This window comes from Paramisgurnus dabryanus, chromosome 17 (assembly GCF_030506205.2).
Source record: "Paramisgurnus dabryanus chromosome 17, PD_genome_1.1, whole genome shotgun sequence".
Taxonomy (NCBI): domain Eukaryota; kingdom Metazoa; phylum Chordata; class Actinopteri; order Cypriniformes; family Cobitidae; genus Paramisgurnus; species Paramisgurnus dabryanus.
The window spans coordinates 3,222,517-3,249,020 of NC_133353.1; the positions used below are offsets into that span (position 1 = coordinate 3,222,517).

General features: G+C 36.5%; 1 protein-coding gene across 2 annotated transcripts; it reads right to left on the reverse strand.

The window, feature by feature from the left end:
• Nucleotides 1–477: 477 nt before the first annotated feature.
• Nucleotides 478–24,500, reverse strand: gabrr2a (gamma-aminobutyric acid type A receptor subunit rho2a). Of its 2 annotated transcripts, none has more exons than XM_073812444.1 (9): nucleotides 24,062–24,500; nucleotides 20,880–20,986; nucleotides 11,283–11,350; nucleotides 7,246–7,469; nucleotides 5,615–5,697; nucleotides 5,382–5,522; nucleotides 4,268–4,420; nucleotides 3,984–4,180; nucleotides 478–2,216 (listed from the first exon to the last, which is right to left on the reverse strand). In XM_073812444.1, exons 1-9 carry the CDS (start codon nucleotides 24,187–24,189, stop codon nucleotides 1,905–1,907), a joined length of 1,413 nt encoding a protein of 470 aa, XP_073668545.1. In that variant the 5' UTR covers nucleotides 24,190–24,500; the 3' UTR covers nucleotides 478–1,904. The 2 variants fall into 2 exon arrangements, with proteins under 2 accessions (XP_073668545.1, XP_065104928.1); XM_065248856.2 differs by having other exon boundaries at nucleotides 3,972–4,180.
• Nucleotides 24,501–26,504: the final 2,004 nt, after the last annotated feature.

The window sequence follows — 26,504 nt, forward strand, 5'->3', positions numbered from 1 at the left end:
AGTAACCTGCAATATTGTAAATTTTGTAAAGTACCAGTTACTATATAATGTGTTGGGTTAAAAAAACATTTTAGAGAGTACAGCCAATGGGGCCAACATTTTCATAACTTCCATGAAAAGTGGAAAAAAAGACATTTAAAGTTTTGCTTTATAGTACATGGCTTCAGTGAAAAAAATGAAAAAAAGGTTTAAATGAAAAAAGGCACAATTTTAAGAAAAAAAAATGAAATATTTAAAATAAATAAAAACTAAACATATAAAATGTGTGTTAAGAACAATATATGGAGACCCCTAATGAATCTGGCAATAGTGTGTTGCTACAGTAAAATCGAAAGGCAGGTGATGTTGAATGGTGTCCCATGCCAGGTGCACTCTATTTGTAGGCCTATAGACAGTAAGACAATAACATCTTTCATCTGTATGCATCAGACATGTAGATCTATTTTTTTTATATAAACATGTTTTATTACATTGCATCTGTTTCTAGTTAACACATTTTACATTCTTTTTACCATTTACAGAAGCATCCTACTGAGTTGAATTTACTTCAGATGTGATGGTTTGGTGACCATTAAATAAGTAATAACAAAACCATCAAGCACATATAAAGTTCACAGTATTTTCATTCATAGTGACAAACATTTCAAGATTTTGTGATGCCTCTGTGCATAAAATCATTCCACCTAGAAAATAATTTAATAAATAAAACGTGAATAGACACCTTTAGTGTTGCACATGCTGTAAGGCAGTTTCAAGCCGTATTCGTTTAATTTCATCACAAACTAAAATTTAGTCTGTACTGACTGCCTACTTAAACAACTTTTATACCCAACATTTATATGGTATAATGGCAAAGTAGGTTTATATTGAAATATATCTGATTTAAAATATATTTAATCAGTTAACTAACGTGCATGCAGATGTGTCACAGTAAAAACTTTTTTTAAAGGATTTTTGCATGGTCGCATAGGAAATCCATTGGTGTGAAATATGCACGCACACATGCACACGCACACACACACACGCATCATATGCATACATACAGCAAAATAATTTTTTATACATGATACATTACATGTTGTGGGGATAAATCAAGTTAAAGGTCCACTAATATTTCGTTTCTGTTTTGTTGCCCGTTTTACTTACGTTTTATTAACTACTGCTATTCAAGAGCTCAACATCATTTACATCTTTTTTTAAATATCTATCAAAAGTACTTAGTTGTTTAGGTGTAAAATGTGCAAAGTGGAAAATAATTTAAAACAAAAGCCAACAACAAAATGTCTTGCTGTACACATATTCAAAAAAACTAAATACATAAGCCCATACAAAATCTGATGTGTTTTACATGTAATTCTTCATCAAGCTGAAAAGCCCTAAATTAACCTGTAAATTAAAGGGATAGTTTACCAAAAAATAAAAACATTCTGACATAATTTTCTCACCCTCATGTTGTTTTAGACCTGTTTGCATTTCTTTTTTCCAATGAACAGAAAAGAAGATATTTTGATAAATTATGGTAAGCACACAGCTGGTGGAAACCATTGACTTCCATAGTTGGAAAAACAAATCTAATGGAATTCAATGGGAACCGTCAACTCTGCGCTTACCTATTTTATCAAAATTTCTTCTTTTGTGTTCATAAAAAAAAGAAATTCAAAAAGGTTTGTAACAACATGAGAGAATTTTTGGGTAAACTATCCCTTTAAGTCTGTATAAACAGAAAAACCTCCTAATTTACATCTTTTCATTTTATTCCCATCTTATTAAGTATGAAAAATGACAAATGCAGTTTCCGTTTATTATCACACTAGCCAATGTTTGATGTGCAGCCAAAAATCTGAATGATGGTTATATAAATCTCAAGTCCATCAGAGTCTGAGACGTTTGTGGTCGGAGCGTGTTCAGCAGTAAACAGACCAGTAAATAAGGTTGAAGATGATATAGGCTCCAGGGAAGATCATACGGGAGTATTTGTCAATGGCGTGCGTGTTCTGTATAATGCGAAAGGCGCGAATGCCCTTCTTCTTGGTGGTGGTGGACTCACTGCTAACTGACAGGTGAACCACCATATGTTCCTGCTTTTCTGGCATCACCTCCTCTGGAACCATGGGAGCCTCTGTGTAACCGGCCAAACTGTTGGTGTCAGCTTCGCTGTAGGTCCCATCCAACATCATGGTCCTGGTGTGGGACATACCGCAGGTGCAGGGCAATGACTGGAACACCCAGAGAGACAAAAAAAGTGGACCAACAGTTAATAAACAAGCTGAAATTAAAGGGACACTCCATTTTATGTGGAAATACCATTTTTGGAAATACCAATCCATTCAGCCTATCTCCGGGTCTGGCGGTACCATTTTTAACATAGCTTAATGCATTGAATCTGATTAGACCATTAGCATCGCGCTAAAAAATAACAAAAGAGTTTCGATATTTTTCCTATTTAAAACTTGACCCTTCTGTAATTACATCGTGTACTAAGACTGACGGAAAATTAAAAGTTGCGATTTTCTGGGGCGATATGGCTAGGAACTATACTCTCATTCTGGTATAATAATCAAGGACTTTGCTGCCGTAACATGGCTGCAGCAGACGCAATGATATTACGCACTGCCTGAAAATAGTCCCCTGATATTGAAAGTAACCAAGGGGACTATTTTCAGTGCATAATATCACTACGCCTGCTGCAGCCATGTTACAGCTGCAAAGTCTCTTTGGTTATTTTTTAGCGCAATGCTAATGGTCTAATCAGATTCAATGCATTATGCTAAGCTATGCTAAAAGTGGTACTGCCAGACCCAGAGATCGGCTGAATGGATTCCAAAGCTGTAAAAATCAAGTGTGTAACTCTAGGGGAGCTGGAAAATGAGCATATTTTTTAAAAAACTGAAGTGTCCCTTAAACTTTATGGCATTAATAGGGTGATTGCTGACTCCCTAAGCAACATTACATCACTCGAGCAACACAGGAAATATTGGTTTGGTTAAATAATTTCATTGTAATTAATAATAGGTTCCATTTCTCAACACACTTTTCATTAAGTGTGATTATGTTTATTTCATATAGTGGGAAGGGACATACTTTATATATTTCCTATGGAAACAAAAAGTTGTGGTGCGACTTTGTTTATGTATTTCCTATGAAAACATACAATTGGGGTGAAATATTGGGTGCATCCCAATTTGAATTTGAGGCTGGGTTCACGCCTTCGAAGTATACGTCCTTCAAAGGATCCAGTCTTCGTATTGGGATGCACCCACAGTTTACTGTATGTATTTTTCCTATAAAACAGGAAGTTAGGGAGAAACATAATTGTTCTTTTCAATTGTCAGTGGGCTTTATATTACAGCCTGGCAAAAACCATGGCATAAATAATACCCTACTTCTACTTCTTAGTACTTTTATTCCTACTGTTTCTGTAGTATATAGTATGTATACTGCACTTAGTATGATTCAACATTTAGGCATTTATCAGTAGATACAAAGTTAACCTCTAAGGACACATTTTTTTGTTGTTTGCACCATAATACTTAATTTTGTTTAACTGGAACCTGTTGTACACAAACTTGGGCAATTACACTGCTTCATGTTCAAAGAAAAATATTTGCTTATTATATTTATTGATTCTTCCTAACCTCAAAATACCTGGAAGAAATCTGAAAAAAAAAGACCAAACAAAGCTCGGGTCTTAGGAGGTTAAAAGCCAATTTCGATTTCAATGTTGTCTTGAAAAAAATAAGGGTGAGAATATTCCCTAAACTCAATCTGCCAAGACCATGATAACACTCACAATTATTGTTTTTGTTTACTTTTTCTGAATGCTTTTCATTTTCTAGCTCCTTTACTTCTCTACCGTTATCCGCAGATATTGCTATCTGATGTACATCAAATTGCGTGGGTGTCGCTTCATAACTCAGTTTGTAGAAAGTAATTAAATGTCAATCACTTCCACCAGTCATTGTTATTTTTACCTGCTTTCTTACTTGTTCTCTGAGCTTCCTCTCTCTCCTCTCCTGAACTGTGGTCAGATAGTTGACGGCTGCATACTCCAAGACAGACAGGAACACAAATACAAAACTGACCCACAGGTAAATATCCACAGCTTTGATGTAGGAGACTCTGGGCATAGAGGCATTCACCCCAGTGATGATTGTAGACATGGTGAGCACCGTGGTGATACCTGGGTAAAATCATCACATCATGTTAAGCTCTGGAGGAGTGTCACGCCACACAGCAAGCAGTAGTGATGCCACTGCGATAATCTTACCCAGTGAAACTCTGGCTGGAACAGCCCTGCGATCAATCCAGAAGGACACCCACGACAACATAACCATCAGTGTAGCGGGGAAATAAGTTTGGAGCAGGAAGAAGAAGATGTGGCGGCGGAGCGTGAAGTTTATATACAGGCGGTTGTACCATCCTGTAGAGACAGAAGGATAAAATGATAAAATTTGTCTTATTTTGCTTTTCATGATAAGTCTATTTTATTGTGAATATATTCAGTTGCCTTGTTCATCGATGCATGCTTGTTTTTTTTAGTTTTTTTTTAGGGAATGAATGTATCACCGCACCGGATGACTTTAAAGGGATTGTTCACCCAAAAATGAAAATAATGTCATTAATGACTCACCCTCATGTCGTTCCAAACTCGTAAGACCTCTGTTCATCTCCGAAACACAGTTTAAGATGTTTTATATTTAGTCCGAGAGCTTGTTGACCCTTCATTGAAAATCTATGTACGGTATACTGTCCATGTCCAGAAAGGTAATAAAAACATCATCAAAGTAGTCCATGTGACATCAGTGTTTTTTTCTTCAAATTTACAGCGTGCGTCTCCCTCAGATTGTAAACAAAGTTCGGGCGCACCAGATAACATGTCAGCCGCGTCATACGTCATCCACGTCATTGCAGTCACTTGCAGTCACTTGACTTTAGTCTCACGCAATGCTGAATAAAGTCGTAATTTTTGGACCAAAATGTATTTTCGATGCTTCAACACATTTTTCTTTTATTACCTTTCTGGACATGGACAGTATACCGTAAGTAGATTTTTATTGAAGGGTCAACATGCTCTCGGACTAAATATAAAACATCTCAAACTGTGTTTCCGAAGATGAACGGAGGTCTTACGAGTTTGGAACGACATGAGGGTGAGTCATTAATGACATTATTTTCATTTTTGAGTGAACTATCCCTTTAACACCCGTTGGTTAACAATTGCAAAAATGAGATAAAGTCTATCTTAAGTTGTTTGGTACTACTGTACATTTGATATGTTTGTATCTAATGCAATGACACATTAAAAAGTGTGGCTTAACCGTCTTGGATATCTTCTAGGCCGTACTATAAAAAAACACAACTTACTAAAAATCCCCAAATACCTGTGCTGCTGTAAAAGGCCAGTCGAGAGGTAGTATGAAACTTCTGTATAAGAAACTGGGAGAGGGAGATTTTCTCATCTATACTCAAAGACTCATCTCCACTTTTCCAGTACAGCATCAGATCCTCATCCGTGTAGGCGTCTGGAAAACAAGGATCCATGTCAGGACAAACCTGGCGGGGTGGATTGAGTGCGTGCTGTGCTAAAAATACCACAAACTTGGGATTAACTCACAGCTCTCCAGTTCCAAAGAGCAAGTCTGGGAATCCAGCGGAAAACGGCTGAAGTCCATGTTGCAGGCTGCTGTTACCGTGACCCTGGAGACAAGAATCACGATGAGCAATCTTTCCTCAGGCTGAATACCTAATGTTGTTGTGCGGAAGACGTAATCCGAAAAATGTGTGGAATAAAGCTAGAGAAGTCTACTTTGGACAGATTGACAAATTTGATTATAAAATGGATTGTCGTGGGCTGTAGGCAAATGATAGGCTTATTTTCAAATATGGGATTATATTTGATATAGACGTCTAAAGCCACAATCTATACGGCTGATTCAATGCTTTTAGTTTATATTCACTTTGTACACCCCAATCCATGATTTTCTAACAGTATGCTTGAAAAGGTACAACACTAAACTTATTCTAAAGGGGACATATCATGACAATATTTTCATGTTTAAGTGCAATAATTAGGTCCCAGGTGCTTATATCAACCTAGAAAATGTTAAAAAGATCAACCCAGCAACTTAGTTTTGGTAAACCATTCTCTGCAAGCATGTGAAAAAATATGTAATTGAAATTTGGCTTCCCTTGTGATGATGTCAGAAGGGGATAATAACGCCCCTTAATCTGCACTATCCAACCACAGCACTGCCATTTAGTGCAGAGATCAGCTCATTTGCATTTAAAAGGACACACCCAAAAACGGTACATTTTTGCTCACACCTACAAAGTGGCAATTTTAACATGATATAATAAATGATATATGGGGTATTTTGAGCTAGAACTTCACATACATACTCCGGAGACACCAAAGATTTATTTACATGTGAAATGTCCCCTTAAGCTTTGGAACAAACTCTTCTGCTAAAAACTAAAATGCAGGTCTATCCATTTTTTTGGCATACGCGAGGGTCCGTGCATGACAGTTTCGCCATCACAAGAGTGCTTGCATACTGTACGCTCACCGTTGGATATTTGAAAAACCCTATGACCCTGCATAGGTCACGCATGCACCTATAGTAGTATGTAGCTCAGGAGATGCATTGCATTTTGTCGCATGTCAAATAAACTATACTTTGCAAGACATTGTACATTCGCATACAGGTAAAAAACAGACTACATTCCAGGCTTTAGTCCAGAATGGCACACTGTCACCATTATTGAATCGACACTAAGGCCGTCTCATTTTTCCCTCCACATTTCTCTTCACTTGTGCACATCATTTGTCGGACAGTGGAAATAATCTGGGCCGCTCCTGTCAATAATGGCAGTGTCCCTGGAGCTAGAATACGGTCTGAAATGACTTTGAACTCAGACCCTGGCTATAGCCAGCATGCAGGTAGCTTGGCCTAATTTTCGCATCACAAAAGACAGAGGAAAAACATCACAGGCCGGAAGCACGGATCTAATTTTAACACCACAGCACAGCAGCAGGCAAATGTCTAAGCCCAATGACATGATTTTGTTTTCTAAGCACATATTTTTTGGAAATTTCAGTTGCTTCGAGGTGAAATGTTATACATGCATTTCATTAACACATACAATGATGCATACATAATCTCTTTCTCTCTCTTGTGCTCTTTATATACAGTACAGAAACTTATTATAACAGAAACCGTGTGGGCTTTATTTCTGCTTTTTTACCTCAGGCTGTATAGAACGTGTCCGTCTGGAAACACTCTCAGCATGATATTTTCTGTGGTGGTGTCATGAATAAAAGATCTCTTTGAGTGGACGAAGAACACATCAGGAACCCAGATCTTCTTCACCAGTCGCCCATCAAACGTCATGCTTTTATTTGTTGTGCTGGCGAAGGATAGCCGTTCATCCTTCCAATAGTGTCTCAGGTATAAGGTCATCGTGAAGTCCTACAATGTTGGAGAGGTATGGTAAGGAATTAAGAGCAAAACATATTCACAATTAATTTGATTATGATATTTTTTGATAATGCCATTCAGAAAAAAAACTTTCATGACATCATATTGTATATGACCCTGTCTATAAAATCCAAGCTAAAGTCTCATAATATAATAATGAGATTAGGAGCGTCAAATTTGATTATCATTCACATTCATTTTAATTTTTGGCATGACCTTACTGAGTCAATATTAAAGATATCAAGGCAATATTTTCACAGGCAGGGTCATATATATAATGACATGTTTTACTCCAAAATGAAAACAACAAACTATGGACCAATTAGACTTTTGCACTGTGACATCATTCTCATGATAATGATAATGCACCTGGACATTTAATTATTTTTTATTCCCATTACTCTCAATGTTCTTTCTCATTCATTCTAATACAATACCTTTTACCAATACTACCGTAATATCTAAATACTTCATTAAATAAATTATAGCTTTTTTCCATTATAATAATGAGAATTGGGGGCTGTGCTTCCCTGTCATGAAAATAATGTCACAATGTAAAAAATGAAATATTCCCAGAAGTAAGCTTTGTTTTCTTTAAAAACAGGTATGACAATGTTTGGCAGCTGATTTGAAATTCACCTATTTTCTTAAAACACGATGTCATGCAAATATTTTGAAAAAGTGTCATTTTCTTTGTAGTTTGTTTTAAATAGAACGTCTGAGTACATATCACTCGTTCTTTTGTGTTATATGACAGCTATGCTTCTCAGAATCACTCACATTATCTATTTTATTTCGGGGTTATGTAACCATAAACATTTCTAGCATCCACTGATTATATATGGTCAACAATAGCACAGCAGTTTCTTTGTTCCATCGCACAAAGACTTTAGAAGGAAGTATAAAACTTAAGAAGGGATTGACAGCATTGGTGTCATATACTGTTAAAACAGAAACAGACAGAAGATTCATGATCAAAGTTTCTGCCATCAGAAGCTCAGCATGCCTTTTTATAGGAATACCCTTGTGAAACAGTAACTGCAATACAGCCAAAAACATGTGCAAAAACCCACCAGAGTCACAAACATGAGGGGTGATCTCACAGAACCTGAAGATGTTCAGTGATATTTCACGCCAGGGATAAAGTAAAGAAATAAAAAAATATTATTCTGGAATGGTAACACTTTACTTGAAGGGATGTTCATAAGACATGACATGACACCTTCATAATCATGACATGACGTGTCATGAACATGAACGTGAAGGAGGAACTGTCATTAAGTGTGTTACGGCTTTGAGTTTTGTTTTGGGTTTGTTCTGTTATTTTCTCTATTTTTCTTATTTAGATTGCCAGCTAAGGATTTACACCATTTGTTTAATTATGACATTTTTAATGCAAAGACGACATTGTTTGAAATCTGTCATAAATCTGTTATAAACATGACATAGCAGAATAATTATCAAAGAAACTACCTAGCTATATGGGTCAACATTACAATAAACAGTCATTTAAATATCATTAAGGGTTAATACCATGTCAAATAATTTTTAATACCTTAACAAAATGCAACAGACACGTCAAAAGATTATACTCAACTTTATGTATGTGTACAATACATAAAAATCTGACAACTAACAGAACTTGTTCTTCCTCACACAGAGGGTTCTGAAATATTCTGACATTTAGAAGAAAAAACTAACAAAACATTTAATTAATTTAATAAATTAATTTGATGTAATCAACTGTTTCCAGCAATATGGACCCACCGCTGTATGGCTTAACCCATTATTGTACTGTTTTCATTTAATTTTAGGGGATTTGGTCTCCAAATGCAATAAAATATAATTTTATCAATTTTAATTATTATTATTGATTTTATTTGTTAAACACAAAAAAACATTATGAACTGAAGAATATTCATGATGCTGTTATAAAACTATTTGACAGAGTATTAAAGGTGCAGTGTGTATATTTTAGAATGATCTTTTGACAGCAATGCAACATAATATAGATAACTATGTTTTCAGAGGTGTATAAAGACCTTACAAAATGAACTGTATTGTTTTTATTACCTTAGAATGAGCCATTTTTAGTTATATACACTGCGGGTCCCCTTACATGGAGGCCGCCATTTTGCAGCATCATGTTTTTACAGTGGCCCTAAATGGAAAAACTACTCTACAGAGCACATTTGCCACTATGTTGTCTCAGACAATGACATGTTTGTCCTATGACGGCTACCTTAGCTTCTCTTTGTGATTCAAAAGGGAGGGGTGCAATTCACAACCTCACCACAAGATGTCGCTAAAACCTACACACTGCACCGTTTAACACTTAACTCTTTCCCCGCCATTGACGAGATATCTCGTCAATCTGCAATACCGCTATTATCCACCAGGTGGCAACTTATAAAAACCGGAAGTATTGCCCTAGGGCAAACAGCTGTATGCCCTTGTATGTTATAAAGATATCTATCAAAAGTCCTTCACAAAAATGGAATTATCCCAGCTTTTTGCTCAAAATTTTGTGTTTTTGATGAAACCTACACATATTTGAGAGGTGATAAAAACAGAACACATTAAGGTAGGATGAAACTGATTTTTTTGTTTGAAAGCAGAGGGTCTGTTCTTTTATTTCATATAGTATATGTTTATATATTTAAAAAGGTGCATTTTCTGGAAGGCATTAAACTTTTGTGAAAATCATGAAAAATGCTGGCGGTGAAAGAGTTAATGACATTTTAATGACAAATTATATTTGTATCACTGTAGTTGAGGTCAAGAAAAATATTCATAACGCTGTTATAAAACTATATGACAGAGTATTAACACTTAATGACATTTAATTAAAAATTATATTTGTACCACTGTAGTTGAGGTCAGGAAAAATATTCATAACGCTGTTTTAATAAAGAGAAGGTTAAGTAATAAAACTATATGACAGAGTATTAACACTAAATTACATTTTAATGATTTAATGATGACAATTTAATTTTAATCAAGTAAAGTGTTACCAAATAGATGAATCCTGTTTTTAATTATTGCAATTTTTACATTTTGGCATTCTTTTCATTCTCATTTATTTTCATTAATTGTCTTATTTTCCATAAAAATACCATAAAAACCAACATTTTATTATTTATGTAAAATACTGTATTGTTTTATCTATTGTTTAAGATAGATGCAAACCTTTATCTTCAAATTTAAACTGTGAAAAATTATGTGTTGAATTTACTTAAAATATTCAAAATGTATATGCACAATTTTTGCGTTATGCTTACCTATTATGCATAATCACAATTTTATTCTATTTACACAAATATTTGAGTTTACTAAACCTTCTCTTTATTAAAAATATGTTATACCAGCTTACTTAACTTATAATTCTCATTACATTTCTATCAAAGTATTAAAAATTGCTAATTTTTACTGATAAATATTGTACTGATCATTGCACTTGAAATGTATATTACGTATGAAATTTATCTTAACCATGTAATTTTTTGATGTTGCACGAAAAATGCAATGTTTAAGCAATGTTAAATATGTTATAAATATGTACATTTTTAAGTTAAAGCTACCATAATAATGTAATACCTCATCACTTTATACAGTAATGGTGAAATGTGAAATGTCATGTTTTTGTGTGATTCACCCATAACATGTAAGAAATTTAATATAATAGGATTAAGAATAGGAATGTCTAAAATAATACTGTTTTCAATGTTCTATGTTTGGTAATACCTGTTCTGTTATGTTAAACCATACAGCACATGTGAACATATATGGTTAAGGATGACCTACCATGTCTACTTCTGAAATACTGTCCAAACTCTCCACTTGAACATCAACTCCAACTGGAATAGCAGGACCTGAAAAACCCAATGATACAACATAAACAGTTTATGAATCACATTATGAACCTCTCATTTGTTATATCACGATGCCTTTCAACCTTCTTTGCACATGTCACGCATTAATTTTTCATAACACTCTCTGTTTGTTGAAGTCTAACAACTTCATAGCGTTCATAATTAGCACCATGTTCACCAAAAAAGCATCATTAAATACCTCCTCACGTGTACATCTGAATGACTTTTCTTTCCGCAGATCTATTCACAAAGGGCTTAGCAGCTGCTTTGACATCTGACAGATCGTATGGAAATCTTTTTTGAGAACAGTCATTTCTCAGGGCGTTCAACCAGAACTGCAGCTTTGATACATTGCGCTTCACTTGTAAGGTCTTTTGGAGCAAAAATAAACCCTTGCTCTTCACCAGGATTAGTGTAATAGCAGTATCTGGCACTCAGAAAGGAAGACCTTTAGGTAAATGAGTAGGGGGCTGCCTGTACATATGGACAGGGATGATTCGGAGATGCCGGACAGATTCGAAACGAGATTTCCAGGCCGCTCCCGCCGCTCCCACTGTACTTCTAGTAATCCGACGAGATTACTGGAGATGCTAAATGGTGGATTAAATTTTGAAGCTCAAAATGATACTGACACCAACTGAAACTTGCCATTATGTCACTTATCGAAAAACCTTTTGGGAAAAGTGCATACATTACTTAATATCGAAAATGCATTTGATGTGGGTCCACATAGATGACTTTAATATGTAATCTTAAATATGATTTCTTATGTAATCCACATACACAATTGTGAAGGATTTACATCCAACATCCGCTGGAAGCATCCAGTCAATTTTCCACCATCAAGGATATCACAAAATTCGGCCTCAGTGAGGATAAACAGCTCCTAGAGGAAATCGATTTGTCCAAACTAATCAACCCCATGCTGATAGAAACCATTAGGATGACCCTGAGTTTTGCTGCTACATTTCTCATCATTTTAGGTTATCTGATAATGTTGATTTAGAGAATTGATGTTTGTGATACTGCCGGTCTGTTGATGCTTCAAGGTGTGTATATAGGATATTTAAAAAATAAACGTATGAAATATAAAGTTCTGACTCAAAATGTTTATTGGATGAGCCCCAATAACGCTGTTATAAAATGAAGATAGATGCAAACCTGTGGCTGTGCAATCGTAAGTTGTTACCCTGCATGGCAATTCTTTTATCTCTAAATTCTGATTGAATGATGAACTGCATTGAATCTAAACACATCTGTGACACATTTTTATATTTTTGCAGCAAGATGCAACATTGCTAGAACTGTAACCGACCTACTTTTGTATAGCAAACTATAGACCCATGATGATATCTCTTTAATATTTATACGAGTAGTTATACGAGCAAGTTTGGTTGTACAAAATAAAACGTAGCGCTTTTCTAAGCGGATTTAATAGAGGAACTATATTGTATGGCGGAACAGCACTTTTGGGAGTACTTCAACTCGCCTGAAAAATCCGCTACCCTTCTCCCTCTCATAATGGGAGAGGGAGGGTGTTACTGCGCCGAGTCGAAGTACTCCCAAAAGTGCTGTTCCGCCATACAATATGGTTCCTCTTTTAAATCCGCTTAGAAAAGCGCTACGTTTTATTTTGTACCACCAAACTTGCTCGTATAACTACTCGTCTTAAATAGGAAAAACGTTGATGTGTTTGGTCACTTCTAACTTTATCTCTGAGTGGTACCATTGAATGAATGGGGCTAAGCTAAATGCTATCGAAGTGTCGCAGCGCGCCCCAGCGCTTACGTGCACGCACTAAGATGATAGAGGTATGTATCAACTCTTCTTAGTTAAGGTAATAACATATTTTAATATTGAAAATGAGTAGACTATTCCTTTAAGGATTTCAAGAACCCATGGGAACCCTGAATGCGTGTGCGCCTGGTCGAGTTCGAAAAATAAAATGGCAGCCGGAGAAAAAATTAAGTGTAAATAAGTGTATATTTTCACTTTTTACACCTTATTGCATTTCTAGTGAGAAATTAGTATTGTAGTTTTCAAATATGTGTTTAGTTATCACAAAGGCGCTCTCTGTTTATAGTTCAAACACGCTGCCTATGAAGTGTGTCCAAAAGAGTTTCTCTGAGCTGCCTTCATGCCTCCGAAGTCATTGACTCATGAGGCAGCGAGGCACAAAGTCAGCTGCCTAAGTTTTTGGATGAAGCCTAAATCTCATAAATGTCCATTACACTGTAAAAAAAATTTTTTTGCTTTAAAAAAAGCAAGTGTTTGTTTGTGCTGTCTTCACATTTTGAGTTTATTCAATTGTGTAAACTCAGCTGTGTAAAAATGTTGAGTCAACTATTTTTAAGTTGAGTTAACTCAAAATTTTAAGGCAGCATGAACACTTATTTTTTAAGTTGAAACAACAAATCTTTTTTACAGAGTTTAAAAAGAGATCAACAATGTCACAAAGTGAGCTCAAATTTGCCAAGTCTAAAATCAAAAGTCAGTATTTTGACAATCAATATTTTTTAAAGATTTCAAACTCAAACTTTTTACTACAATCTACATTCATTTTAGAGCTCAGTACTCGTATAATGCCTCAAACCTCCTGAGCTAAGAAAGATCTTTTTTCAGTTAGTTATTGATAGTAAATGTAAATGTTTATTAATGATTGTCTGTCTTTCTTGGGGGTTTCAGGGGCTTTGCTTCACCCCATACAGTATGGTTCCTTACTTTACAGTTGTAAGTCAGTTTGAATTGTATCAAAGCACATAGTTTTAAAATCACCCTTATTGAAAAATCATAAAAAAAATCTTTTTTCTCGAGGTTACTGAGGTAACTGTGTTCAGCTGTTAGCCTGGTGATGCCTGCTCAGTAGGTGATCTTTAAACCAGCTGTCTACGGGGCATATTTGCATGTGCTAATCCAATAGTTTGGTTGACCGGCCGGTCATCACAAACCACTGTCAGATTAATCTCATCACTAGATCCAAAACGTTCCAGTCCATAACAGATCCTACAGATGGACGAGCAGTGTGGACTGCTTAAGTCTTTCAGGAAAAACATCAGAGCAGCAAAATGTAATGTGATTATAACCATTCTTGTTTCATTTAGCTCGTAAGGACAACTGATCCTTTATTTGCCGAATGTAAGCACTTTCACCTTTTCTTTAAAAAAATGCTATTCGTGGTGCATGAATAAACCCCCCAAAATACCACTGCATTAAAAAATGATTGTCTGTGAGAAATACAGAGACACGGAACTGCTACAGCCTGTGCAGATCTTCATTTCTATTCATATCTGATTAAAGGATGCTCCTAATTCACATTACTTGGAATATGAAACATCTGGAAAATACTAAAGGCACCATTTCACATTGGATGAATATGCAAATGGAGAATGAATAAACCGTATGTTGCCAACATAAATCAATCCTTAACATGTATAATCCATTATAAAAATGCATACACTACTCTTATGACCTATAAACCCAGCATGAGTGCTATATGCTCATCAATGTATGATACTCCCCGTGTGGAGGATTAGGTATAAGCTTTATGCACCATCAGTTGAACTTCACTGGATTAAACGAAACTGCAGTCATGCATTAGCAATTCTGTTTCGCTTCTGAAGTAAATCTTATTTATTCGGTATGCATGGCACATTGAGGTACCTTTCAGTTAGATGAGACAGCGACAACTACAGTACACAACAAAACATCGCTTGCCCGCTGAAAGCACCAGCATGAACTAACATAAGCAGGATGTTCGTCAATTGATAAACCTGGTCAGCCAGCATGGTCTTTCTAAGCTGGTGGACCTGCTGGTTAGAAGCACAGTGGGAAAACAAAAACACCAGGGTCAAACAAAATACAAATTTTTTATGATAATATTTGCTTTTCTATATTACCTGAACGAATGTATTTTAGCATGTCAGGGTGAAATGCTAGGTCTGATGAAAGTACTGTGAGTCTTACCTGACGTATGAAGCAAGCGAGTGTCAAGTATTGTGAAGTGGCATTATGTGCCTAAGTTAAAGGGACACTCTACTTTTTTAGAAAATATGCTAATTTTCCAGCTCCCCTAGAGTTAAACATTTGATTTTTACCGTTTTGGAATCCATTCAGCTGATCTCCGGGTCTGGTGCACCCACTTTTAGCATAGCTAAGCATAATCCATTGAATCTGATTAGACCACTAGCATTGCGCAAAAAAACAACGATATTACGCAGTGTCCGAAAATAGTCCCCTGCTATTGAAAGTTACCAAGGGGATTATTTCTCAAGCGTTGCGTAATATCATTGCGCCTCCTGCAGCCATATTACGGCAGCAAAGTCCTTGATTATTACGCCAGAATGAGAGTATAGTTCCTAGCCATATCTGCCTAGAAAACCTTTTAATGTTCCATCAGTCTTATGCTACATACACACTAAACGCGTAGCATCGTGTTGCTCGCTGTAGATAACTTGCGGGATTTAACTTTGTGTCATGCTAATTTTTCGCTTGAGTTAAATATTTTAAACTTGCGTGAAGGCGTGTTTGAGGCGAATACCGCGTGTTTTCGCGGCAATCGCGTCACCCAAATCGCGTCATTCACATTGCCTCGCGCGAGGCCGCGTCCGATCACGTCTTTGCATTGACTTTGTATGTAAACTACTTGCGCAAATCGTTGAACTCGCGTCTGGTGTGAACCACAGTTAGTACACGATGTAACTACAGAAGAGTCAAGTTTTAAATAGGAAAAATACTGAAACTCTTTGGTTATTTTTAAGTGTGATGCTAACGGTCTAATCAGATTCAATGGATTATGCTAATCTATGCTAAAAGTGGTAGTGCCAGACCCGGAAATCGGCTGAATGGATTCCAAAACGGTAAAAATCTAACGTTAAACTCTAGGGGAGCTGGAAAATTTGCAATATTCAAAAAAAGTGGAGTGTCCCTTTAAGACAATGTCCCTTCGATGCAAGTATATAGCGACTTACATTGCATTACAAGCTATACATTTTATGTGTGTTTGCACATGACCATTGAACTTAAAGGAATAGTTCACCAAAAATGTTTTTAATTCTCTTAACATTTAACCCTTGCTCTACCAATTGAGCTACAGGAACACCAAGTAATTTTGCAAAGCAATCCTTATCTGACTCTTTAAAATAATAATAAAGTAAATATGATGACAACAACAAAATCAGATTGTATGATTTCATATTGTGAGATTTTCCATGTCAAACAGATGCGGCATCTCTCACAAAAATGGTGGGACTGTGAAAGCAGCTGAAGAGGTGAATCTGTTTGGGCTATTTTCATTCCCCTTTGCTGTGACCCCCTGCTGTCACATCAGCAATTCCCAAACATATGCAGACTCGGAACATCCAGACGAAAGCCTTTTTAGATAACTTTATTCACAGCATCAAAATGCTGAAGCATCTCTTCCCTTTGTTCTATACAGAAACACATCAGTAAAGAAGTACTGGGAACAAGATGGACTTTCATGTTGCGCATGCATGCAAGCGGTGCATAAACAAAATGCCAGCATAAATGCAACAGCAGGGTGTGCAACACACGCCGAGTGTGTTTACATAATATGAAACAATCTTTCATCGATTTTGCTTAATAATATAAAACTGTGTATACAGTAGTCTTTTTGTCTAGTGTTTCTCAAAGCATGTACTGTAAACACCTTTACTGGCTTATCCCTTATTGAAAAGTAACCAAATTAAACTAATTACACTTATAAAACCATGGGTAATTTTCATAAGAGGTGTGCACGTCTGCTTGCTTTTCATGTGAGAACCGGAGAAAACATGAGCATTTAAAATCCCATTTAAACAGTTTCTTGGCATTTTGTACAAACACTCTCACTGACAGCTTTGCTAGTGCATTTCTATACAGAAAATAAAGCGATTCTGAAGGCTTTAACCTTAACGGGTAGAAACCGTGCTGTACAATTGTTCAAAGAGAAGCCTTGAGCTCCACTGCAGACTAGAAGAAATCTCCGCATTAAAAATCTCATTTTCCCAAAGCGGCGATCTGTACACACATCCAGCTGTTGCTATACAAGTTGATTGACTGTTAACTCTCCAAACAGTCATCACAGTGACAATTTTGTGAAACTTATGTAAAAAGCACACAGTGTGCATAGCTCCATCTGACAGGCACAGGGCTTTAAAAAAACTACGTCTGCAATTCATCCAGGGAATTAATGAGGAACTGCTTTGGAGAGGAAATATGTAAAAATCAAGGTCAAAGTAAATCCGGATGCAAAAATTAATTCGGAGCATGGTGACGTTTAAAACGTTCTAGCACACCATGCTTTTGTTTTTTTGAGGATGTGACATGACATCGACCAACACAAGAGTTTCAACATTATCGCAATGCAAAACAAATTCTGTTTTGAATACTTTTCTGAACAAATATATTTATAAATTATTTTATATGTAAATTATTTTTTACATTTATTATTATTTGGTATGTTTCATGCTGCTGCAATGCATGCTGCTGCAAAACAGTTAGCAATGCGTATAATAATGGGTTTGAACCCATCATTCATACTGTTAAAAAATGTATACCTTTAATGCACTGTAAATCACTTTGGATGAAAGTGTCTGCCAAATGCATAAATGTAAATGTTTCACCTTCAACAGAAGCATGGAAATCTGACCATTTGTACAAAAGAAATCAACATTTCAATATCACATACTGGATGCCTTTTGATTTGTAACCTACACATTTTTCTAAAAGTTTAAAAATGTGTTTATTTGCAGGATTAAATAAAAAACTACAATGTTATCAATGTGGATTCTGCAGGGTCCCATTCTGTCTACCTGCCTGTTTTTACCTTACAGTCATCTCTCCATGGAGAGTTCCCAGCATCCCTCGCTATCCTCCAAATGCTCCTTGTCACCTGTCATACATTGCCCTGATCAGCTCCATTTTTTAAGCTCACTGTGTTTTCCCCATTGTTGTGCGGTATATGTAATGTTACCATGTTTTAAAGCTCCTTGCCCGTATGTTCCCTAAGGTCCTTGTTTATTTGTTTACTGGATTTCCCTCATCCCTGTCGTCTTGTCCCACACATATCCTTATATCACTGTAAAAAAAGTTGGTTCAACTTAAAGTTAGTTATCTGGTTGCCTTAAAATTTTGAGTTAACTCAACTTAAAATATTAGTTGACGCGACCATTTTTATTTACATTTTTGAGTTAACTAATATTATTAAGTTAAATTCAAAATTTTCAAGCAACAAGGTAACTTACGTTTTTAAGTTAAACCAACAAATCTTTTTTACATTGTTCCTGGAACAGGAAGTCGCGATCGACTTTACTTCCGTATTGTGACGTATTTCCGAGTGAAACGAAAAATCACATGAGGAAAATAGTGTATTCCACTGTATATTGATCGGATATAGACGATTTCAGCAGTAGCAACATTAAGAAACGGCTTTTGTGGAACAAACGTAACTTCCGCAAATAAACAGAGTGGTTTATTTCTGACAACAACACTGAAAAAAATTATTCATTCAATTTACTCAATTCTTTTAAGGTAAGTGGTTGCAATCAATTTATTTAAGCTACATTTAAACAAAAAAATTAGAAAAACAAAACAAAAACCTTTTGTTTAAATGTGGCTTAAATAAATTGATTGCGACCACTTACCTTAAAAAAATAAAATTGAATGAATCATTTTTTTTCAGTGAAGCAAAATAAACAAAGTAGATGACCTTAGTTCAAATCCCAGCTAACGCGTATCAAAAAACTACACTGATCTAACGTTACTGTGTAAAATTAATGTATACAATGTTAACTACAGATCGGCTGCCAAACCTCCCTTCACATAGCAGTGATCTATGATCCATGATCTCCTCGTCTTTAGGATACCGAAACATTTGTTATTTTCAATGAGGTATTCGTTCCAGAGTTCAGTTTAGCCACTAGCATCATTAAACAAACAGAGATCGGAAGTTAAGTTCCACACAGACATGTAACCACAACAACGCACGTGTGTCCAATTAAACAAATTTAGAAATATTACGAATTTAAAGATGGAACTCCCAAGAGACTGAAAGTTGGAGGGGGCGTGGTCAACTGAAGCTCCGCCTAAGCCATCTTGCAGACGTCAGAGAAGGATCACCACATTTTCAGATTTTTTTCAGAAGTATCACGAGTTCGCATTAACATGTAATCGATAGGGAATGAGATAGCTCGGAATTTTAATCCCCCTCTTTAACTGGGAAAGAAGAGTGTGGAAATGGGGTGGAGGAGGGATGTTGCAAAAAACGGCTATTTAAAGCAGGAGTAGGGAACCCTGGGTCCTGGAGGGCCACTGTCCTGCAGAGTTTAGTTCCAACCCTAACCAAACACACCTGATTTTCATTTCCAAGTAATCCTGAAGACTTGAATTACATTTTTTAGGTGTGTTTAATTAGGTTTGGAACTAAACTCTGCAGGACAGTGGCCCTCCAGGACCAGGGTTCCCCACCCCTGATTTAAAGGGACCTTTTTGTTTGCTCTGATTGGTTGGATCACATGACCATGCTCCTCCAGAACACTTATCCTGGGTATACACCAAAAAATTTTATACATCTTATAAGATTTTCAAAATGTGAAAGACCACAAACATGAGGATAACAAATCCTAGATTTAACCGTTTTTTTTTATTCCACACACAAACAGATCTTCAACCAGAGTCTCGACTGTGAACACAGGAAATCTCACAAAATCTCGTGAGACTTGAGAATAAGCATGGCGGACGATATGCAAGAAGAAATTTCAATGAAAGTGTTTGGAATGATTTTCACAGAAAATTCAAGGGAACAAAAATAAAAGGGTTTGGGTAAAGTCGTGGAGACAGCGGGAAAATGGTCTGTACAAGTCCATATTGCATCAAGTACACTTTGTGCTGCACCATGACTGCTTCTGTCTTCCATCATCTCGCTTTCTGATTGGATATTATTTCGTTTCAGAGCGTGCATGTGTTTGTCCATGGGGTCCCCTCACACATCAGTATTTCTGATTGAAAATATTAAACATGTTTAATATTTACGATTCGCGATCGGGGCGGCTCCGACGTTCTTCTGATAAGGTTCAGACACTCTTAACACACCTCACAACAAGGGAAATCTGATAAGAACCATCAAGATAATCGGGGCATAGCTAGGATTGTCGAAATGGGAGAAATGGGCCAAAAATCAACTCGGTTATCTTTTGGTGTGTACCCAGTATTAGTTAAATAAACTTCATTTATGCGGGCACATTATTTTTTTTTTAAATAATGACCTACACGGGAAAACGGTTTATAATGAATATTGCAATATTAGTTTTGAAGTCATGGGGACTTTAAAGTCCACTACAGTGAGATAGTTGCTTACCCCTCTAGAGGGAGCCAATGTAGATTTTATGCCTCCTGGTCAAATAACTGCCCTTGATACTCTCCATACTATTACGCACAATGTTTGGATATAAATAGTTCATCTTGCCAGACCATTCACATTACATAAATGTCTTTAAAGATCACAAATAATAACTTAATAAAATAATAATCTGACCTGCGAATGCTGGTCTCATTGTGAAGTCATGGTCATCCACTTTCAATAACTGTTCAGTTTTCAGTTTCCGTGATTTCGTCACGTCTGGTGGCTTCTTGGCCAGGGAGCTGTGAAAAGGTTTTAAAGAATCATAAACATCTCATATCACAAATTTAGACAACGTTTCCTATTGTTTCATGCAAACTATCAGAGTGTACTGTACACAAACGGTTTAGCTTGAATTCTCAAAGCCAGCAGCGTTTACATAATTTCCATGAAAACGCATCAACAAAAGTGTAATGAAGGATTAGGATCATGCATGGCGCTTGTATCAACAAATTGTTAAGGCAGTATTGAACCATCTGCAGCATCAGCCTGCCCTGTTATTTTTTTCAAATTACTGCAGATCTTATCACTGAAAGTCACTCGGAGGAGTTCTGAATACTGGATTTGATGAACCGTGTTTCATTTCAGTCTAACAGGGACCATAATTAACTTTTTATTAACTGGTATAATGCACACTGACAGATCCAACCCAGAAACCTAAAAGACTCAAGAAAGCAGTCGAGTGGCTTGTCACATTCCTCATAGCTTCTTGCCATTTGCAATTTATTTCCTGTTGAGAGTACATCAGACAAAAGCCAGCATGTAATGATTGGCACCCCGTGTGCAGTCATACTGCTGGATTTTCTCATGCAAATTTGCAGGCTTATGTGCTCTAATGATATGGTAATTTTCAACATGTTTGTTTTCATTTAATAGTCATGAAACCCTGTTGGATGTACCAGTACCAGCTATTTGTCATGACAGCTTGGTGCCGACCAAGTACAGTCTTCGGCAGATGGGAGAAAAGTGCGTACGGCACGTGGCTGTTTGTCTGTGTAAGGAACGCTGGATCAGGCATGCCACTGATACGCGTTCGGTTCAGTGGTTGTATCGTCTGTCTGGGTCATGATGATGATAGTTGCTTACCAGGTCCTGGCCTCATTTTAGGGACCCTGCTGTCAAACGAATCAGGCTAATAAAGGTGGTCGAAACATGAGTCTGTACATTTTGTGATGTTCATATCAACAAATGTCACTTTCTTTTCCTGTCCTCAGCACCACAGTTCTCACCTAATGCAGTATTGTCATCTCTGAACGCATGAATTTAATCTTTTCTTTTTTTACAAATTTGTATTTCATAATACAGCACAAGTCCAAGTTCTTAAATGAGAGGTTCTTTCTTGGGCTGTATGGTTTCATAAAAACAGTTAATATCACAGCAGGCATTTCAACGTTGTTTTGAATTAACGTCAAGGACGAGGCTGAATCAGTGTTGAATTACCTTTGATTTTGCAAATTGAATCAACGTTGAACAAACAACTGACATTACTTCAACCAAAGTTCAATTAAGCATTTTATTAACCAATTTGCAACCATTTAGCATTATCAACGTTGTTTCAACGTTGAAACAAGAAATGACAATATTACAACTATATTTCAACGTTGAACGTTGGTCATATGCAGTGCCGGCCGGTGACTTCTTTTTTCGAGGACGCTCAATGCGAAGTTTGTCACAACATGTATGTAACCCATCATGTGTGTGGTTTGTAATTTCAAAATATGTGTTCTGCGCGTCGAGTGATCCTATGTGCATCACGTGTCTTGTCAAAATAAGTGCCTGCTGCATATGCGTCTAAAGGTTTTATGATAAAAGAGACGCTCGCGTTTGCCAGATACTCGCATAATCTCATGCGTAATCAGAGTTTACTTTTAAGAGTGTCTTGAGTGTATTTTGTGAACGTCTGCAGCAAGCGCTTATTTTGAGAAAACACATGATGCACGTGGTTTACACAACGCAACAAACACATATTTTGAAAACCCAAGCAACACACGACACTCCAAACACATATTTTGAATTTGCGCCCCCCGGATGAGCAGTCACGAGCTGCCACTGGTCATAATGCAGGCTCGGATACAAGTAAATTCCTATTGCACAAACACTCCTAAAAATAAAGATGTTACACAATACCATAGAAGAACCATTTTTGGCATGGTTCCATAAAGAAACTTGAACTTCTGAAGAACCTTTCTGTTTAATAATAGGTTCTTTGTAGGGAAAAGGTTCTTAAGACTAAGTTCTTTGGGGAACCAAATTTGGTTCTTCTATGGCATCAAAAGCTCTTTATTTTTAAGGTTCTTCACACTATAAAAATGTACTGTAAAAAATGCAGCATAAAGTTAAAACAACTTGGTTTTGCAAGTCTATTCAACCTACTATTTTAAGTATTGACTTAGACAAACAAATTGAAATTGATTAACTTTATTTGTTAAGTTAAAGTAACATAAAAATAATACAATATATATTTTTTTACATAAGAAAAAAATTTTAATTAAAAAAATGACTGAAAGATTCCACCCTCCCCCAAAAAAGGTTCTTCTATGGCATTGCTATGAAGAACCTTTTAAGCACCTTTATATATAAATCAGCCAGCATGACTTAACCTCTCAATTTGGTAACTTTAAGATTTTGAAAAGTGTAAGATGTTGGGTCATACCTGCTCTGCTTTTTCACAAATGTGCGACTTTAAGCTAATATTTGTTTAAGCCGTTAACTTGGCAACCCCTCTTGGGTCATGCATGAGTCAAAAAAATGCATATTATTTTTTTTGTAAGGCCTACTTGTTTTCTCAATTAGAACTTGTTTTAAAGATAATTTAGATTTTGTAATTTGGGCATTCCTGGAAAAACAGGTACTGTACTGCACACACTCTATAAAGTTCATAGTTGGGTAAAACATTGACAAACCAAACCAATGGATTTAATCAAGCTATGCTGAGTTACTTAAATCAAATATGGACAATTTCTAAGTTAATTTAATCAGTAGTTGTGTTTATCCATATTTTACCAAACCGTGGGTTGAAACAATCCAGCATTAACTGTAGCCAAACTCATGCAAATCTAGTGTGGTGAATACAGACAATTATGTATTTATCTCGTTTGAAATTATTCAATTTAACCTCAAATCTTTAGTTCATCAGTATGATGCCTGACAGACATCATTGATTGCAATCATTTGCATCATTTTTCTCTATCAACATCATCATCATCTTTAATCTTCTACTGAACCAAACAGATCCCAGCAAATGTGAAGTTATCGCACATCTTCACCCATCCAAGATTATCAAAAGATTTATGGCAATGTCTTGTAATGCCACTTACGTGCCATGTTTCTGAGTTTCCACGGGTCCCGTCCACCTCCTCTCTCTCGTGCTGTGTTTATTTCTGCATTCCCCAAACGAGCCCAGGCAGACCATTAAAACCAGTAAATGTCTGAAATAAGGCATCATGCGGAGCAGGTAAAACAGCCACAGGTGTGTCCTGAAACCCAGTTAGGTCCGTGAACGCGTTGACTCCGTGAAGGCAGCATCATCTCGCTCACAGCGCACGAAACGCCGAGCATCGCATCGCTACGGCACGCGCGATCTGCCGACGTTTAAATATCACCGCGTCTGCTGTTTGTCATTGGTTATCACGCGCACAGCTGTTTGGACGGACGCGCTCGGACCCGACACTAGCACATGGTGCGCGTTTCCCACATCTGCAGGGATTACAAAGACACACACGACCACAGAAAGCTCTGCGACTGTGCATGCTTTCAAATCTATAATGCATGAGTGAAATGCATCCGATACAAAAAAAAACATCAGATTAAACCCCTACCAATTGTCCACAACAATATTTAAAGGGTTTTACTCTATAAATAAAATATTTTAAAAAGATGTATATTTGTTGTTAGAACAACCAAACACTAAGAAATATCTTAGTCCAAGCTTATTTAATGCTTGTGCATTTGCCACACACATTAATCCATAGCAACTTTAGCATATACATTTTATATCACTATTTGTACTTTTGGATCTGAGCTTATGACCTTTACTGTGCCAATGCATTGCTCTCGACACTGTTGATGTATAATATCTACACCTTTTTAATTAATGTCCAAGTCTTTCATTTATTCCTGTAGCTCAGCTGGTAGCTTGCGTTAGCAATGCATAGGTCATGGGTTTGATCCAGAGGATACCCCTTAAATTAAAAAATGTTTAAAAAATCCCAATAATTGCACAAAAGTTACATATATGGTTTGGATTTCGATGTTTAGGGCCCTACTGTATGTTCTGTTAATCCGGCCTTGATTTAGTAATGTAATAAGGAATGATAGGAGCAGCACAGTGACCAAAAAAATGATCAGGCTGTGATACTAAACCAACACGTTGCTATTACAGTTTTGCTATATTTGAAGAGTTTGGTTCCAAAACGCAACAAATCCATTTTGACTAATTTCTGTAAAAACGTGTTTTCTATACCAATTAAAGAAGGTGACAAGATCAAAACCACTATTTTCTGTTACAAACCTTCACATAGCATCTTTAGGTTATAAAAACATAGAAAAGTCTAATCCATCATTTGATTTTCAAAGATTTATTATAAAAACAGAACAGAACAATTTTTTTTCAAAATGCTATAAATCTATTGAATCAATAAATAAATGTGCATTCATCTTTGCTATGTTATATTCATTTAGTTGACTAGTGGAATAAACACTGATAAAAAATAAACATTAATGGCATTAATCAAAACACTTACTTTGTGATATTGAGAACACTGTCATTGCTGCTGTTATACTTGGGACGTCGTCGCTGAATTTTTTTGACAGCAATCAGCTGTAAAGTTTTTTGATCCTGCTCGATTTTCGTTGGCTTCGAGTAAAATAATGGAAAGTTTTTCATAAGATCCCCTGGGGTCAATGTGTTAGCATGACAGAAGCTTGATGCTGTCGGGAGAACAAGCAACAGATGGCATTTTTTCGTCTCCTGAGTGCCTCTCGTGTAAATTATTCGATTTTGATGACGATTGTTTCCTCCTCGTCTCAGAAAACTACCACAGGTTTATCAATGCCATCAAAAGTATTATTTTGTTTTTGTTTTGAAGTACAAAGTAGATGAGGAAAACTAGGATTCTGTGTGTATTTAACGCACCGCTACTGTTGTTTACAATGCGTGGAATGCTGCGCTGTGATTGGTTGAGCGGATTTATTGCATTCTGCAGAGAATGAGGGCTGGCGTTTATCGGATTTTGGGGAAAAAGGGAGAAAAGTGACGGAATAACATGGCAAATATTGGATTTTGCATAAAATTAAGAATTTACTTTTTAATACTGACAACAATACTGATTTTTGCAGTTACTCTTTTTTTTTTTTAATGGTGTTTATCTATGAAACCAAACTCATCGTATAGGATCAGCTTGTCACATTATAACAATTTAATGTGAACATGTAAGATGTACTTGAGAAGATGTATAATTTTCTTCCAAGCTGATAAGTGCACAGCCTGCAGCAATGGTTTCAGTTTCTTCTGAAGATTTCACGAACCCCTAAGCGTTTTATGGGGGAATCTCCATCCAGGGGCTTGCCTAAATGTCTGACTTCCTGTCACTGCAACAGCAGCAGATGGTACGGCTCATTTTTTTCATGCATTTGTCCTCCTACTCGATCTCTGCTGCCACTGAAACTCAGCTTATCTGGGATTTCACAGCAATTCATCGCTGCCACGCCCCAGCTCCATATCCACTCGATGCCTGCGACTGAGCTGGAGCGCGGCCAGCG

Bases quoted from the DNA above. Each gene is read 5' to 3' on its own strand.
- gabrr2a (XM_065248856.2), bottom strand. From the start codon at position 24,189: ATGATGCCTTATTTCAGACATTTACTGGTTTTAATGGTCTGCCTGGGC. The intron at 7,470-11,282 runs GTAGGTCATCCT...CCAACATTGTAG, and splicing joins GTATTTCAGAAGTAGACATG to GACTTCACGATGACCTTATA. The intron at 5,698-7,245 runs GTAAAAAAGCAG...TCTTGTCTCCAG, and splicing joins CACGTTCTATACAGCCTGAG to GGTCACGGTAACAGCAGCCT.